The sequence below is a fragment of the Nomascus leucogenys genome, chromosome 1a (genome assembly GCF_006542625.1).
Source record: "Nomascus leucogenys isolate Asia chromosome 1a, Asia_NLE_v1, whole genome shotgun sequence".
In the NCBI taxonomy this organism is placed as follows: domain Eukaryota; kingdom Metazoa; phylum Chordata; class Mammalia; order Primates; family Hylobatidae; genus Nomascus; species Nomascus leucogenys.
Genome location: NC_044381.1, coordinates 87,752,203 through 87,770,303, shown reverse-complemented (window position 1 = coordinate 87,770,303; position 18,101 = coordinate 87,752,203). Strand labels below are relative to the sequence as shown.

The 18,101-nt window shown below is 48.5% G+C and overlaps 1 protein-coding gene across 1 annotated transcript in view; it reads left to right on the top strand.

The window, feature by feature from the left end:
- The window catches only part of MAP3K9 (mitogen-activated protein kinase kinase kinase 9), an 87,107-nt gene extending 70,766 nt beyond the window's left edge, over positions 1-16,341 (top strand). The window contains 6 exon segments of the mRNA XM_030812762.1: positions 411-564; positions 2,784-2,852; positions 4,332-4,444; positions 5,032-5,073; positions 5,488-6,291; positions 7,992-16,341. Coding sequence (XP_030668622.1) covers positions 411-564; positions 2,784-2,852; positions 4,332-4,444; positions 5,032-5,073; positions 5,488-6,291; positions 7,992-8,476 — 1,667 coding nt within the window. The 3' untranslated portion in view covers positions 8,477-16,341.
- The last annotated feature ends 1,760 nt before the right edge of the window (positions 16,342-18,101 follow it).

The following is an 18,101-nucleotide window of genomic DNA, read 5'->3' as shown; positions in this document are numbered from 1 at the left end:
CCAACCTTTTCTTTCCAAGATTTCTGCATTTCCACGCCTTCCTTACCCCTTGTCTTTTTTCCCCCCTTACCTGCCTCCTTATTTGCTCACTACCCAATCCCACCCAACAAAACAGGTTAAGTCAGATCTGTTTGGAACTCTGATGTCTGGCTGGCTAAGCTCTAGCTTTACATTGGATTTGTGAAAATTGAAGAAGTGTTTCCATGTTTAGTACTTTGAGAGAGCTAAATGATTGGTGGCTGAGAACTCCATTACTTTCCCGGAGGGGTCCACTCGGGCACAGAGTTTTTGATAAGGTCTAACTTCCCTGCAGCTCCAAATGTGTGTGTGTGTCTGGTGGTATAGAGGCTAGTTTGGGGAAGCCCTGTCTGTCCATTTTCTAGATCCTGTCCAACCCTTGTGATTCACAGTGACACCAGGTGAAAGCAGCAAAACCTGGGGCAGGAGCTCAGTCGTGCCAAAGGAGGAAGGGGAGGAGGAGGAGAAGAGGGCCCCAAAGAAGAAGGGACGGACATGGGGGCCAGGGACGCTTGGTCAGAAGGAGCTTGCCTCAGGAGATGAAGGGTAAGTGCCAGATGACATGAAATTCTTTCTCTCTTGAAGATGGATGTACCATTTAAACATAGGATATGAAATAACTTTTTTTCTCTGTCGTGTGTTTGATTGCTTTCTGAGAAATTACAAGCTTCTTGATCTTTACAACAGTTTTTCACCCTCCAAGTTCCCGGAACCTCCTAGGACAGGCCTGGAAAACTTTTTCCATAAAGAGCCGGATAATACATATTTTAGGCCTTGTGATTCCTATGGCCCTGTCACAACTCTTGAGCTTCACTGTTGGAACACAGAAGCCGCCAGAGACCATGGACAATATGTAAATGAGCGAGCATGACTATGTTCCAGTAAAACCTTATTAAAGCAAGTGGCGGGCAGGGTTTAACCCACCAGTTATAGTTTGCCAACCCCTGAAGGCGTTCTACTCAGAGTAGCAAGTAGCCCAAGCATTAACCAAATTTTTTACATTTGGTTCTGCCAGAGTGTTCTGCTTATACCTGGCTCTTCTTCCAGCTTTAAAGCAGAGGAAAGAGAAGAAAGAGCAGAAGTTAACAGGACTCTCTTGCCTAGAGGCTCATGCTGAAGCAGGGGCAGGCAGAATAACCCAGCTCTGGTAGTACAGTTGTATACAACGCCAGGGCCGCTAGAACTTCTTTCAGATCTCACCCCATAGCCACACTGCCATGTATGACGGCCTCCTCTGGGCAGGGCACAAGGGGGCTGAGAACCTGGGATATGCTTATGTTCTCACTCGTGGGCTTGAGGCCTGGGGGTCAAATTCTCCCTCGAGTCTGGGTTCTTCACAGGCAAGGCACTCACAGTGTAGTAATGAAGATCTTTGACTCTGGCACCAAACTGCCTGGGCATGAACCCTGGCACCACCACACCTAGCTGTGTGACATTATGTTTTCTCATTTATAAATGGCATAACATTAGTACCCATCTCATGGAGTTAAGGCAGGGACCAAATAAGTTCATCTTTGTGAGTGCAGGGAGGATGAGCTGGCCCATAGTGAGCGTATGTAAATATTAGCTATGATGAGACTTCCTGCTTCTCATGCAATTTTACATCATACCTGAAGAATGGACGGAACCATTTATACTTCATATTCTTGGTGTTGGAAGCTAGCACAGTGTTTCTTGATGTTTCTATTAAATACGTGCGAGGATAGCCAGCAGTCTCCTTCCACATTTTTTAGTGACTTTCTAAAGAGCTTCTCAGGTTGAATATTAGGCTTACAAGTGCCCTGAACCTGCAAATGGCCTTGGTAATCCTTTAAATACTAAGATTCCATGTCCAAAATCTATGATTTTCCCATGTCAGATCTGAGCTGAAGGTAAAAATAACAGTTTGATTCATAAAGGATTGACTCTCTGAAGCTAGGCTTTGTAAATCACTAGATACCTTTGAGCAGAAAGTTTAGATATGTAGGGCAAGCTACCTTAGCTATGTAAGAATCCAGCGATGGAATCCTTGGGGGATGGCAGATTCTTCTACTAAGTTTTGTAGGAGCAAGAGCTGTCCAGTTTGTCCTTTGAGCTCTGGGCTAGAGTGGGGTTGAGCTGGGTCTGAGAAACTCAGTCACCCTGAGTCTCTTGATTTAAATATTTTTTTTCTTTTGGTCTTGGTAGTAAATTAACTTTATTTCACGTTGCAAAATATTAACTTTGGAATTTTCTTCTTCCTCACGAACTTTTGAAGGAATTAAAAAATATGACTTAATTTTTTCATGATTCTTAGTTCCTATTGAAGAAATAAAAGTATATTCTATCCAGACTTGAGTGAAGACCTCTTTAATGTCAGAAATTTTGAGAACTTCTATGTGATAATATTTCTGGTTTTAGTATCTTTTGACTAAAGAAAACACGTGATGAACAAAAGCCATTTTGAATTCAGTAATGTTAAGTGAGTTTTGCATCCTCATCCTTTTAAAAAATAATACATATTTGTCCAAAACATGCATACCTGTCTATAGACTGCTTGGGTATCTATGGATTCACAGGCCCCCTGCAACCATGCTGCAGCTGCCCAGGGCTCTTCGTCCTGGGCCTGTCTTGGTTTAAACAGGACCATCTTGTTAAGATTCTCTCATGGTGTGGGCTTTGTGTCTGGACAGTGGGAAGGCAGCTGGTGATGTGGTGTGAGTCCAGCCTTGGGTGTTTTGGTGTGGGAGAGGCTGAGCTGGATATGCCCTCCGTTGCCTGCTACTGATTCTCTTTATTCATTGAAGATCCCCTCAGAGACGTGAGAAAGCTAATGGTTTAAGTACCCCATCAGAATCTCCACATTTCCACTTGGGGTGAGTCTCATCTTCACCCTTTCACCAACTGTCCTGGTAACAATCTCCCTTCCATTTCCTTTTTCTTACAGCATACCCTGTAGAATCAAGCCTCGTTATTGCCAGGGCTGAACTGACTTTTTTGTTTTTGTTTTTGTTTTAAGCAGTACCATTGTGCACCTTGGGAAAATTCCTGTGTTGATCTAATTTTACCATATTCTTCACTCCACTGACCACTCCAATTAGAATACTCCTGGCATTCTTGGTTTTAGACAGGCTTAGATATGTGGCTATTTATCCTTTGGTCCTCAGCACTGGTTTTGACTTTACTAATCTGGATTTTCCTGGATCCAGAGCTGGAAGTAATGTTACCAGAGTCTCAGTTGGAAGCCCCAGGCTGTGGGTTTGGCAGCAGGTTTATCTCTGACTGTATTTTGGTTGAAACCAGTGGTGGTTGGGATGTACTTTAATTTGCTGGTATTTCTGATAGCACTTGAAAGAGAATTCTGAACAGGGAAAAAGTTGGTCCTCTGTCTCTCTCAAGATGGCTAGGACTTTGGGGAAAGTGGTCTTTAGTTGAATGATTCTTCCTAGCCTTAAAAAAAAATAAATAAATAAAAATAAAAATAAAAAAGAGCCACTCTGGTCATAATCCCAATATTTCCAGGGCAACCATAGCCCACAGCTTCCTCAGTCCTCCCTTTTACTGTCCTCTAGGGAAAAGACCAGTGCTTCTAGGCCTCTGGTTCCCCCCTCCTACAAAGTGGTTGGCGGGGTGCCCAGACGGTATCCTCGGAGAGTTACCAGCTTTCCATATGGGCTGATGACAGGGATTTGAAAGCAAGCTCCTGTCCTGTCTCTCCACCCCGAGACAGACCAAGGGCTCTGCTTCAGCACTGTGCACTACCCACATAGGTCTGTCCCACAGTGCACTGGGTTGGTGCAGCTTTGTGGGTTGATTTTTCCTTTTGAAAAGGGGATGGCTTTGAAAGTTGCCTAAGCATGCCACAAAGCTTGGAAGGAGAGCCTGAGAAATGCCTTATGTGGAGTAGCCTGGTCCACCTCTGCTAGCTCGGCTGCCCGGTGCTTGCCTGGCTTCGCAGATCTTTGCATCACAGTAACTGTCATGCCATGAATGTGTTGTGTCCAGTGTCTGCTTTGAGTGCTTCTCTCTTAAGATGGGCTCAGGCAAGACCCCCGGCCAGCAGGGCCATCCTTATTCTTTCTGTCTGCTTGCCAGCCTGCCCACTAGTTCTTTCTACAGTTCCACAGCAGCATGTGAGGGGGATGGGTCATGTCATTGCCCCTTTCTTCCCTGGAGCATGTGCATTTCTGTTTGTGAAGCAGGTGGGCTTGCTAAGAGTCATTGCCTGTATGTACTCCAAGGTTCTTTGGTAGAATGAAGCAGGCAGGGAGAAACGTCTCCATAGACCCATGGAGCTGAGGGTCAAGTAAGGAAGGTAACCAGTTCTGACAGTTTCCTCTTTTCCTCTGATTCAGCCTCAAGTCCCTGGTAGATGGATATAAGCAGTGGTCGTCCAGTGCCCCCAACCTGGTGAAGGGCCCGAGGAGTAGCCCGGCCCTGCCAGGGTTCACCAGCCTTATGGAGATGGGTAAGCATAGCCCCTCTTGAGAGTCTTGCCTGTCTCCCTGCTCCCTGGGGGCATTCTTGCCCAAGCTTCTAGGACCGTTTAAGGACCCCTAGCACTGCTTCATGGAGGAAACATTGGGAATGTTTTTGTTCTAGAATGTTCAGTGTTGTAGAAACTCATACTGCACTTGTGTTAAGGGGCCGGTATTAGTCAGGGTTCTCCAGAGGGAGAGAACCAATAGGAACCAAAAGGACGTTTATTAGGGAGAATTGTCTCACACAATTACAAAGGCAAAGTCCCATGATAGGCCGTCTGCAAGCTGGAGAATGAGAAAAGCCTGTAGTGTGGCTCCCAGGGAAGACAGTAGAGTGGCTCAATCCTAGTTTGAAAGCCTTAACACCAGGGAAACCAGCAGCGCAGCTCCCAGTCTGAGGCCTGAGAGCCTCCGAAAGGCCTCTGTTACAAGTCTGCGAGTCCAAAGGCTGAAGAACCTGGACTCTGATTTCCAAGGGCAAGAGGAGAAAAAGTGTCCCTCTCCAGAAGGGAGAAACAGAGAGAGGAAGCTCAGCAAACTGAGCATCCCCCTTTTTCTGCCTGCTTTGTTCTAGCCTTGCTGGCAGCCAGTTGGGTGGTGCCCATCGACATTGAAGGTGGGTCTTCCTCTCCCTGCCCCCTGACTCCCATCTTAGTCTCCCCTGGAAACAGCCTCACAGACACACCCAGCCACTGTGCTTCACCAGCCATGCAGGCATCCCTCAGTCCAGTCAGGTGGATACCCACGTCACCATCACAGATCCCTTATGAAAGAAATGGCAAATTAGCGGATCTTTTATTCTGCTCTAAGGAAATGGGCTCTGGAATGGAGAGTGGTTTCCCTGTGTTGGGGGGTGGACAAAGCCCCCTTGGTTCAGTCTTCATTTCCATGTCCTGCTCATCACACCATTGAACCTTTGTGTCCCTGAGACTGAGACAGGAGGCCTGGGGTGAGGGGCAAGGGCCAGATTCTTATTCCTGCCACCTCATTTCCATTTCCTGTTTCTCTTCTGCTCTTGTCATCTTCACAGAGGATGAGGACAGTGAAGGCCCAGGGAGTGGAGAGAGTCGCCTACAGCATTCACCCAGCCAGTCCTACCTCTGTATCCCATTCCCTCGTGGAGAGGATGGGGATGGCCCCTCCAGTGATGGAATCCATGAGGAGCCCACCCCAGTCAACTCGGCCACCAGTACCCCTCAGCTGACGCCAACCAACAGCCTCAAGCGGGGCGGTGCCCACCATCGCCGCTGTGAGGTGGCTCTGCTCGGCTGTGGGGCTGTTCTGGCAGCCACGGGCCTAGGGTTTGACTTGCTGGAAGCTGGCAAGTGCCAGCTGCTTCCCCTGGAGGAGCCTGAGCCACCAGCCCGGGAGGAGAAGAAAAGACGGGAGGGTCTTTTTCAGAGGTCCAGCCGTCCTCGTCGGAGCACCAGCCCCCCATCCCGAAAGCTTTTCAAGAAGGAAGAGCCCATGCTGTTGCTAGGAGACCCCTCTGCCTCGCTGACGCTGCTCTCCCTCTCCTCCATCTCCGAGTGCAACTCCACGCGCTCCCTGCTGCGCTCCGACAGCGATGAAATTGTCGTGTATGAGATGCCAGTCAGCCCAGTCGAGGCCCCTCCCCTGAGCCCGTGTACCCACAACCCCTTGGTCAATGTCCGAGTAGAGCGCTTCAAACGAGATCCTAAGCAATCTCTGACTCCCACCCATGTCACCCTCACCGCCCCCTTGCAGCCCAGCAGTCACCGGCGGACTCCTTCTGATGGGGCTCTTAAGCCAGAGACTCTCCTAGCCAGCAGGAGCCCCTCCAGCAATGGGTTGAGCCCCAGTCCTGGAGCAGGTGAGTCTTCTTCTTCTTTCTCTTTCCTTTCTTTGTGCCTCCTCAGGGAGTGAAGATGTTTGCAGGCCTCATTTTCTCTTTCCACTTCTAGATTTGAGTGAACACCATTCCTCCTCTTAGCCAATCAAGAAATACAGATCTGGGATCAGGGAGGCGGCCAGGGCTGGCTGACTTTTCTCTGACCTGTGCCTCAGGGGTCTTCCCTGAGGATTGAAAGAAGACAGGCAGGTTCTAGGAAGAATCAGAAGACCTGGGACTCCTTTGGAATGTCCAGACCCTGAGTCTAGGGTAGGGTAGTGTTTTCAGGGCACAGGAAGGGCAGGAGTCTAGCTTCTAGTTATTCCCTGAGGAGGAGGATGCATTTTCCAGGAAGGAATCTTACACTGCGTGTGGGAGCGATATTTTCTGCCACATAGCTGGGATTTTGCCTCTCATTATAGCATTAGTTCACACACACTCAGAAGGCAGGCTTCCACCCATTCATCACACCCTTCAACACTCACCCCTGACTCATACCTGCCTCTTCAGGCGTGAAGATGAGTCCAGGCAAATTGTTATCCCTGTGCATATGACTGCCCTCGACACCTGACACCTGGGGACACACACTCTTTCCTGTCACCATCTCTTTCCTGTCACCATCTCTTTCTCCCTGGAAGACCTAAGTCTGACTTGGAAACAGTTTCTAATCCAGTAGGAAAAGGGGGGATGGTAATACCCTTTCAATGAGATTTAAGTGTCAACAACAATTGTATTTAACTGTTTGGCTTGACCTGCCCTCCTGTTTTTTGTTATACTCTGATATGTGACCTCTTTGGGAACAGAAACCATACATTACTCACCTTTGGACTTCTGATACCTAACTCTGTTCCCATCACATGTTTATTACATGGATGAACAGTAAATGAACATGCCCTTAACATGCCCTTAACAGACATGCCCTTAAGTCAGGAGGCAGCAAGCTTTTTTGGTGAAGGGCCAGATAGTAAATATTTTAGGCTTCGTAGGCCATACAGTTTCTGTTGTAACTAAACTACGCTGCCGTAGTGGGAAAGCAGACACTGGATGTGGCTGTGTTTCAATAAAATTTTATTGTATACCTTTTTTTCTTCTTTTTGAGACAAAGTCTCACTCTGTCACCCAGGCTGGAGTGCAGTGGTGTGATCACAGCTCACTGCAGCCTCGACCTCCTGGGCTCAAGTGATCCTCTTGCCTCAGCCTCCCAAGTAGCTGGGACTACAGGCATGGACCATCATGCCTGGCTAATTTTGCAAAAAAATTGTGTACAGATGGGGTTTCATCATGTTGCCCAAGCTGGTCTTGAACTGCTGGGGTTAAGTGATCCTCCTGCCTTGGCCTCCCAAAGTGCTGGGATTATAGGCATGAGCCACTGTACTCCACCTAAAACCTTGTTTATAAACACAGGTGGCCAGCTTGTGTGTTATTTGCCAACATCTACCTTAAGTTATTTCATTACAGATGTGACCCCCAAATGTCCTATTATTCTTACCAGATACAGGGATCATGGCCTTCTAGTTCACTACTGTATCCCCAGTGCCTCCCAGTAGGTGCTCCACAAACATTTGGTGATTCAAGTTCTCCTGAGTGCGTAGGGATATGGTGGTGTTGGGGGGGAGTAGCGGATATCTAACCCCGAAATATGGTGCATCATCTGATGCTTCTCCCTTTGTCTTTTTGACCAGGAATGTTGAAAACCCCCAGTCCCAGCCGAGACCCAGGTGAATTTCCCCGTCTCCCTGACCCCAATGTGGTCTTCCCCCCAACCCCAAGGCGCTGGAACACTCAGCAGGACTCTACCTTGGAGAGACCCAAGACCCTGGAGTTTCTGCCTCGGCCGCGTCCTTCTGCCAACCGGCAACGGCTGGACCCTTGGTGGTTTGTGTCCCCCAGCCATGCCCGCAGCACCTCCCCAGCCAACAGCTCCAGCACAGAGACGCCCAGCAACCTGGACTCCTGCTTTGCTAGCAGTAGCAGCACTGTAGAGGAGCGGCCTGGACTTCCAGCCCTGCTCCCGTTCCAGGCAGGGCCGCTGCCCCCAACCGAGCGGACGCTCCTGGACCTGGATGCAGAGGGGCAGAGTCAGGACAGCACCGTGCCACTGTGCAGAGTGGAACTGAACACGCACAGGCCTGCCCCTTATGAGATCCAGCAGGAGTTCTGGTCTTAGCATGAAAAGGATTGGGGTGGGCAAGGGGGACAGCCGGCGGAGATGAGGGGAGCTGGCGGGCACAGTCCTTTCTCAGGGTTGGACCCCCTGAGATCCAGCCCTACTTCTTGCACTGATAATGCACTTTGAAGATGGAAGGGATGGAAACAGGGCCACTTCAGAGGGTCTTCTGCCCTGCAGGGCCTTTCTACCCATGTCCACTGGAGGGGCTGTGGCCATCAGCTCTGGCTGTGTAGGGGAGGGAGGGGTCCATGCATGTCCCCCACCCTCCACAGTCTTCCTTGCCTTTGGAGTGACTCTGCAGAGTCACTCAGCCAAATCTGTCTGCTGCTCCCTCTCCTCAGCCAGTTGGGTGTGTGCAGAGCTGTCATGGGGTCCCTTTGTCAGCCCCGAGTTCAGCTTCCCAAACACCAGTATTGGATATTCTGTGATTGATTTTGCTCCTCCTCCGCTGTCCCCCAACACCCAGGAATGGGAATCTGGCTTGGTTCGAGATAGGAGCTTTTCTGTGTCCTAAGCCCTTTCATGCTAGCAGGAATACTGAAAGTGAGGTGGCCCAGTGTGGGGTCATAGGGCTTGATAGACCTGGCACTACCTATCTGCACTTCCAGGTGCCCCACCTATTTATCTGAGCCCACAGGTGGAAAGGGGAACTGCCTCAGTGAGAACAGGGGGATGGGGGTATTAGGAAAAATACAGTAAAGTTGCAGTGAAGAGGTTCATGAAGTATGTCCTTGTTCTTTTTGGAAACTCTCGGCAAAGGGCAAACCAGCAACTGTTGAGGGTACCCATCTAGCTACTTGGGGTCAGGACCTTGTCAGACCAGGTTCGGATACAATCATCTGCTCATCCCAGGAATAGTTTCTTGGGGGACTCACTCACTGGTGCCAGTTCTAAGTCAGAGACAAAATTCCACTGTCTGTTCCTTTTGTTGTCTGAACTTTATGTGTTACTCCCTTCCTTTGGTCTTCACTCTAATCCCTGGAGTTTGTGGGCTTTTGGTTATGTTCGGTTAGTAGATATCACCGCAATGCCCTAGAACAGCTATGAAGCAGAATACCAAATGGCCACTGGACACTGGGACTTGGGAATTCACTCTCAACTGGGCCATCCATGTTGTGATGCCCTTGAAGTAAAATGGAGCCAGCAGGATCTGTAAATGCATGTGGCAAAGTGCTATTTATAGGGTGCCCAGGGAGCCGCTGATGTACAATAACCTTTGGGTCTCCCATACTGGAAACTGACCAAGGCCTGTGCACAGGTAGCCCCTCATGCTGGGCTCTGGACCATAAGCTGAGTAGGAAGGATAGCAGAGGCCAACCCTGACCTTTCTGGAAGTTGTTTCCTTAACTTGAATGTTGAATTTCCTCTAAAGCTTTCTCATGTATGTCTTCTCCATGCGACTGCCCTGAGGCCTCCTGTGTTATGTGTGAACAGTTGTCTTTATGTGGGAATGACGACTTAATTGGGAGTAGAGTCTCAAGGTCATTCCCCTCTTCCCTCGAGGCTCTCTGAATGCTGCTCCACTGTCTTTTGTCTTGGAGGTCACTCAGCAGGTTCCTTGCATTTGCTGCCTGGATGTGCAGCTGGCAACAGTGATGAATTGGTCACTGCCCTTTCTCTATAACTGGGATAGATGTCCTGCCTTGGGGATCACTAAAGGGGTGACCTTGTTCCTTGCTTTATGAGCCCATTAGCACTTTGATTCAAGGGGCCCACCAGTCTTGGACGGGAAGGCACTACTGGTTTTGTTGCCCAAGGTTTTGTTATTGCTTCTCTTCTGTGTCCTTCTCTTTGTTCAGTGAAGCCAATATGTAAGATATTGTTACAGTATTTTATTGTTCAGTGAAGCCAATATGTAAGATATTCCCCTACTCCTGGGCTAGGAGGAAAAAATGTAAATCTTACCAGCAGTTCTAGCCAACCAAGTGATTCTTCATTCTTGATGGGGAGAAGTACATACAAAGTCTGTTCTGACAGGGCACGGTGGCTCATGCCTGTAATCCCAGTGCTTTGGGAGGCAGAGGCAGGTGGATCACCTGAGGTCGGGAGTTCGAGACCAGCCTGACCAACATGGAGATACCCTATCTCTACTAAAAATACAAAAAAATTAGCCAGGCATGGTGGCACATGCCTGTAATCCCACCTACTCACAAGGCTGAGGCAGGAGAATCGCTTGAACCTGGGAGGCAGAGGTTGCAGTGAGCCAAGGTTGCGCCATTCCACTCCAGCCTGGACAACAAGAGCGAAACTCTGTCTCAAAAAAAAAAAAAAAGGTCTGTTCTGTGCCCTCCTTCCCCTGGACCCTCCATAACCTCAGGCTAAGCCACGAACACATCTGTATATCCTTGGCTGCACTAAATGGCCCTCTTGTGGCCCTCCAAACCATGCTGCCTATACACAGTGCTCTGTGGTATGAAGCAGAGATTTTTCCTTTGCTCATTTTTAACTTGCCATTGTGGTAGGTTGCAGCCATCTTTCTAGATGTAGTGTAACTGATGTAGTGTAACTGAATGATGGTCACCTGCCATTGAGTGAGAGGTTGAATGCCATCCTTACTTGTCCACTGTGGGGAATGATAAAGCAAGGCTGGGTCTTTCTAAGGAAATAATTGTACCTGAAAGAAGCAAAAGCAGGGTTATCCGAAGGTGCTACTGTGAGCATCCATGAAGAAGGAACAGTTACCATCTCTCAACTCCTATACACCTGGTCTCTGATGGGCCCCTGACTTCTGCACTCTCTCAGTGGGGCAAGGTTGGAGATGGGCTAAGGATCTGTATAGTAGTAGCAGGTCTCAGTGGCTTTCTATTCACTCAGGTTCGCTTGTTCTGTGGTCGTGGTCAGGAGCAGGCCCTGGAGCTGTGGATGAAGCCACTTGAGTGGCAGTAGCTGGGCCCCCTTTCCCCTGCCTTCCCTTTGCACAAAGACACATTCCTTCTGCTCTTGGCAGGTGCTCACTTCATGGAAGATGGTAATAGGAACAGATACTGCTCTCTGCCCCTGCTCCTTGGATTCTTCAGCTCCTACCGCTGATTCGGATTATCCCCTGTTGACTCCCTTGGGGATCCAGACTGCTGCCAGGAGGCTGAGTAGATACCTCAGTTATCTGTATGTTATTTCTGAGAGGCTTTGGCGGATCTTCTTCACTTGGCATCCTGTGGCATCCCTAGGGTCTGGTAGTAACAATAATAGCAACAATGATATCTTACATTTGGATAACTCAGAATAGTGCTAACTTTTCCTCCTGACCTTTGCAAAATGACACATTTTCCTTGTACATTTGATACACTTGCTAGTAGAGAAGGGGACATGCTTAAAGATGAAAATTCAAGTGAAGAGAAATGAAAAAGTGGCTTGGACTAATTGCTGAGTGAAGCCACCGGGCTCAGAACTGAACAGGTTGGCTGCATTCCCCATTCTGCTTTTGCTGTGTGGCCATAGGCTTGTCTCTTTAGCCCCTCTCAGATTTCCTTCCTTTAAAAGCAATCATTACATGCCTTCCTCTCAAGGGGGTTGGGTGTATGTATCAGAGAAGGTCAGTGAAGCACCGTAGCTCCTTGCCAGCTCCTAGAGGAAGCTGCTTTCATCTCTACAGGATGAATCGCTGAAGTTGAGTGTGTGGCTCTCGTCACCTTTGCCTTGAGGGAACTTGCCTTTTCTTTCGTCCTTTGGCTTCTGGAAGAGGAGTGATTTGGAGGTGGCTGAGCATGACTAATGGGGGCCCCAGTCAGGCCCATGCCCTTCTGCCGCATTTATGTAGCACCTGGTGTTGACAAGCATTCTTTCCTAATTCCCCCACTTAACTTGTCGGACGCTGTCTGCCAATGTCATCCTCACCATTTGTGTCTTACAGAGAAGGAAATGGGAGAGGGAGGTTGGTAGCAACATCAGAGTGACAGTTGGCTGTCTCTCATTTCTCGGGGTCATCAGTCTGATTTGTTTAGAGCCTGGAATCATCCCAGTTCCTGGAAGAATCTTTGGAAAAGGGTTCCCTTGCTCTTGGGACATGTGTCATGGTCACTAAGCCCCCTTTCCCTCAGGCTACTGTTGCTCAGGGACACAGTGAGATACCCCTAGGACATCTAGACCTGACTTTTCATGAACTCTTTTGCCTCTGTGGTCCCGACATTGGAGTCCTCCCTCCCGCCTCCTTCATTTGTGTGAAGGAGACACCTCCCGAGCAATCCTAACTCATCCAGCTCACTTTTAACAAAGCAAAGAGCAGAGGGCACTGAAGACTGGATGGCTGTGAATGGCACACCTTGGGGTGGAAAGTGTGTTGGCAGGAACCTGGTGATAAAAGCTGCCTACTTCCTGGGTGTGTGAATTTGCACACATCTTTTCCCGTCTCTGGACTTCAGAAGCCTACTGTGAACTGGGGACGATGCTATCTACTTTCCCTCCTGAAGCCCTTCTAACTTTCAAATGTATGGTCCTGGAGCCATGAGCCCTGCACAGAAACTGCAGCCTTGCCAGCTTGCTTCCCTTGGTGCAGAAAAGTGTGCGTGTGTATGAAATATATGTACGGTTTTACGTCAAAAACAGTCGAATATCAGCTGTTTCATATGGTTCACCCTAATGTACCTGCCTCTCTCTTTGGCTTTAGGTCTGAGAATGACTTGTCTTTGTCAAGGTATACTATTGTTAGAAACACATTACCAAATGCATCTCTTCTGTCGGGATCAGCGTATTCCTAGATTAGGAATTCAAATTAATGAAAATTCACATGTGAAAGGAAAATCCATTGCTGTTTCTGGAGAGGATCTCAGTCCTGGGCTTTTCCCTGGCATTGCTACCTGGGTGGGTGCTCACCACTTCAGGTGCTGGTGTTGGAAGGCAGGAGGAGGAAGCTGAAATCCTGCAAGTTAAGGCTAATTAACAGGGCTTAGGTGCCTAATTAGCGTGACTCAGCCCCGGACTTCTGGTTAGCTGTGCGGGCCAGGTGAGTCTCTTACGGACTTCCTCTCAGACTGCTGTTTCTCATTTTGTCCTGATGAGATATTGACAGTCATGTCCACCCGCTTCCTCATCCATTTCCCGTCTTGGGCCCTGGAAGTACCGGGGCCTCTGTAGGCTGCCTAGGGAGCCCTGGCTTTGCTCTGCATGTTGGACTCACTCCATGATCAGGAGCCAGTACGACTGCTCCTTCCTGATTCTTACCGCCTGTGGTTCCCCATCCCCTACAGGGAGCCTGCTTTGGGCCTTGAGCTGGATAGAGGGAAGAGCTTTGGGGCCCAGCTGGTTATGGGAGCTGAGCTTTTCCACACCTCTCTTTGTTAACCCTTGGAAACAGACCTGCCTTTCCCCTGACCCGTCTTCCTACCTGTCTGGTCTGACCTGCCCTCCTTGAAAGCACTCATCACCTAGTTTTACTAGGCTGATTGGCAGATGTGGACATGATAGGTGTCTATCGAGATAGGTGTCTACCTAGTTAGGTGTCTCGGGATTGGACAGCAGAATGCCATTCCAGGGGTGCACAGACAGGCCTCTCCTACCGGAACACGAGGGATAGACGTCTGGGCATTCTGAACCCAGAGGTCAGAGTAGTCACAAGCGGAGCCCAGGGAAGTGAGGGCCCCAGGACATGCCCTGCGCTCACTGAAGTCCAAGGCTAGGTTTCAGAAGTAGTATGCTGCCCGTTCCTGAGATCCTTCACACCTGGACACCAACCCAGACAAAGCCTGACTTAAAATTTTGATACTATATTCATCGTGGAATTTTTCAGTAACTGATTTTTAAAAAATACTGCATTGCAATATGATTTATCTCGATTACTGAGGTTCGTTTTTGGTTTTTTTTTGGCACCCCCTTAAATTTTAACCCAAGGTGAGGGCCTCACTCCACTCTAGACCCAGCTCTGCCTGCCCCTCACCTGGACCTGTGAGAGGGGCTTAGATAACACTGTGAAATAGGTTTTATGTTTTTTTCTTGCCCTTCCCCTCAGGTCCTGAGTGAGGCAGCGGCTCTCTTGGGGTGCTCGCGTTTAAATAGGAGTGTGTAGACTTACAGCAATGAAACATCTAGGAGCTTTTAACTTTGGATCTACACCTGGGTGTGACATTTCCTTGGTGTTCTGGCTGCCTTTCCGGCTCTGCAGCCCTGAGGGCACTTGTGTGTGTGTGTGTGTGTGTGTGTGTGTGTGTGTGTGTGTGTGTGTGTGTGTTCCCTGGAGAAGGGAAGCGATTACGGCACAGAGGCTCCTTTAGATTCTCATCTTAAACCTCTTTGGAACATGTTTAAATTCCAGAAGTGAATGAACTTCATTCATTCTCTCCTCCAGATTTCAGAAGGGACTGAAGTGAATGGAGGCTTTTTCACTCCCTGGCATGCCAAGAGCCACATTCCCTAGCTCTGTGCCTGCACAGTGAGTCTTCAGAATTTGGCCCACCACACCCTCTGCTAGTATCGTTTCCACCACCCTCCTCATCCTCTGTCATCTTTATTTCATTCTCATCGTTTATCTCTACCTCCAGTTCAGACGCCATGCTGGCTGTGGCTCTTTTCTTCATCACCATCAGAGTGAGGCAAAGATGTATCCCGGCCTAGTTATAAAGACAAATAATACATGATAAGAAATCATTAATTTTTTCCACGTGGGGGGCGGTCCTGTCCTAGTGATTCATATATATATAATTTTTGACTCCTTACAATAATTCTGGGATGTGGGTATTACCCCCATTTAAGAATGTGGAAACCAAGGCTCTGATGGCTGTGTAATTTGCCAAGGGTCACACAGCTAGGAAGCAAGTTGCTGATCTGCTTGGTTCCAAAGTCACCTTTTTTTTTCCTCTGAGCACATTTCTCAGCCACTACTTAGAAGCTCTTGAGATAAAGCTGGCCTAGCTCAGGTCCACCTAGGTTTTGAGATTGCCCTTTGCCCAAGGAGGAGTTGTGTCCTTGGCTCACCTGTCGTCTGCCTGTGACTGGACTTGAACCCTTGCAGGTCTCAGCTGACATCCTCGATGCTGCTGGCTGCCTTCCTCTCCCTGTTTCCTCTCCGTGAATCCAGGGGTTGGAAGCACACAGGAGTTGGACATGTCAATTCTGTAGCTCTTCTCCCAACACCACTGAAGGCCATGAGCCTCTCTCCTGTTGCCAGCCTGCAGGTGCCCCATTGCTGCTCTTCATTCCAGCTTCTCCTCACTTTTCTCTCAGCTTCTTGAGCTTGGAAGCCTTACTGTAGCTTGTGTCTCCTCCCTGGGCACTTGAGGTCAGGCTTTTGCCTTTTTGTCACATTGAGCCACATGCCCTTGATACACAGTTGTAGCAAAGAAGGGAGGTGATGAACTTGCTCACTTTGTTTTCTGATTTCCCTCCCTACTCATCCTGCACATTCACCCACAACCACTCCCCACCGAAACCCAGATATCTTATAGTCTAAGGCTTGTAGAGGAATAAGGAAAGGAATTGGAGATGGGTTTTACTTAGTTCACAGAAAAGCTTTCTTTGGGATTTTTCCTCCCCCTTAGGGCTTTTAAGTCTAGGTGAAGTGAAAGTTCACGTGTGTGTTTGTTTGGTTCCTCTGTAATTAGCTACTAGTTTTTAACCCTAGACCTTCTCTGCTCCAATGTCTTGTCCATGTGTCCTGACCCCGTGTCCTTGAATTCCCACTTTGCTTTGGGATTTAAGTTATTGTATGTTGTCAACAATATTTAAAGATGAAAAAGTCCTGAAGGAAACTTATCAGGTTTTCCTTTGGCTTTTTTTTGTTTTTCTTTCAAGGTACTGTAAATTGTTAACTAGGGATGCCAAGCAGGCTTGGTTCAATGGCTAAACCTCTTATTGTATTACAGTGTAATGCTGATCTCAGCCTGGTCTCAATGCCAGAGCACACAGAGACTTGAATAAAACTGTTACAACGATTACCTCTGGTTTGTTGTGGTTCTTTGTAAACTCATCCTTTCCTCTTTTTTTTTTTTTTTTTTTTTGAGATGGAGTTTTGCCCTTGTTTCCCAGGCTGGAGTGCAGTGGCGCGATCTCAGCTCACCACAACCTCCACCTCCCGGGTTCCAGCAGTTCTCCTGCCTCAGCCTCTCAAGTAGCTGGGATTACAGGCGCCCACCACCACGCCCATCTAATTTTTTGTATTTTCAGTAGAGACGGGGTTTCATCATGTTGGCCAGGCTGATCTTGATCTCCTGACCTCGGTAATCCACCCACCTTGGCCTCCCAAAGTGCTGAGATTACAGGCGTGAACCACCACACCCAGCCTCTTTTTTCTTTTTAATTAAACTGAAGGCCACGAGCCTCTCTCCTCTGTTTCCAGCCTGCAGGTGCTCAAGTAACTGAGCTGTTTCCAGGGAGTTTTCATATGTAGGAAAGAAATAACTGGAGAAAGATGGAAATGCTGCAGAAAAGACGAGGTGGGTGAGAAGCCTCTCTGAGGGTCTAGGAGCCTCCGGCAGGACCATGGGGGCCTTTGTGAATGATGGTGCTGAACAGTGCAGTCTCTGCTCACAGTTGACTTTCACACAGCTCGTGGATTTTGGCTTTCAGAGCCGCTTGTGAATATGTGCTGTTTCCTCCTACTCCCTACAACTAACCATGCTAACATTCCTGGTGAAGTTGTGAATGGAGCTAAGAGGACAAACAGATGGAGTTATAGACATGTGAATAGGATTTGCCGGCTATGAGTCATAGATTCCTTGTGGCTCTGATGCTCTTAATGGCACTCGTGAGCTGTGTGACCTTGGCAAGGCACTTAACCTCTCTGGGCCTCTTCTGGAGCAAGCTGATCACAAAGCAGCCTTTGTGCTCTCACTTTCCATGATTTTGTGTTAGGTGGGGATGAGGATAAAAGCAGACAGGATGAATCTTGTTTGAGGCCATTCTTCACTGCTGGAATCCTCTATTTCATCACTCAGCTACAGGTGGAAGAAAATGACTTCTGAACTTAAATATTCAGACACCCTCATGCGTGAATGCTGTAACCTTTCATTTCTCTCTGACCTCTTTGCTCTTTTCTCTGACACCTGGGGAGGGGTGACTCCGAGGTGGGGTTCTGTGCTGGATGCTTGGATTGTGAGGGCAAGGCTGACCTTTTGCTGAGCCTTGAGGTTAGTTTGACCAGGATCCGGATAACCTTTGTAAAGCCAACTGGGCAAAGATGAAAAATTGACCAATCTCCTTGCTGGTGCCATATGGAAAGGTGCCATACTGTTTTTGTTTTGTTTTGTTGAGACAGAGTCTCACTCTGTCACCCAGGCTGGGGTGCAGTGGTGCCATCTCAGCTCACTGCAACCTCCGCCTCCCAGGTTCAAGTGATTCTCATGCCTCAGCCTCCCCAGTAGCTGGGATTACAGGCACACATCACCATGCCCAGCTAATTTAGTATTTTTAGTAGAGATGGGGTTTCACCGTGTTGGCTAGCCTGGTCTCAAACTCCTGATCTCAGGTGATCTCCCCACCTCGGCCTCCCAAAGTGCTGGGATTTCAGACATGAGCCAGGTCACCCGGCCAGGCACCATATACTGTTAACATGCATACAAATTGCTGCATGTTTCTGGAAAGCAGCTTGGCCGTATGGTATTAAAAACTACAACACAGGCCTAGTAATTCTGTTACTACTCTATAGTAATAAAAACTAGTTTAATGGTTGCTTAAAGTCAACCGTTGCACTAAGACC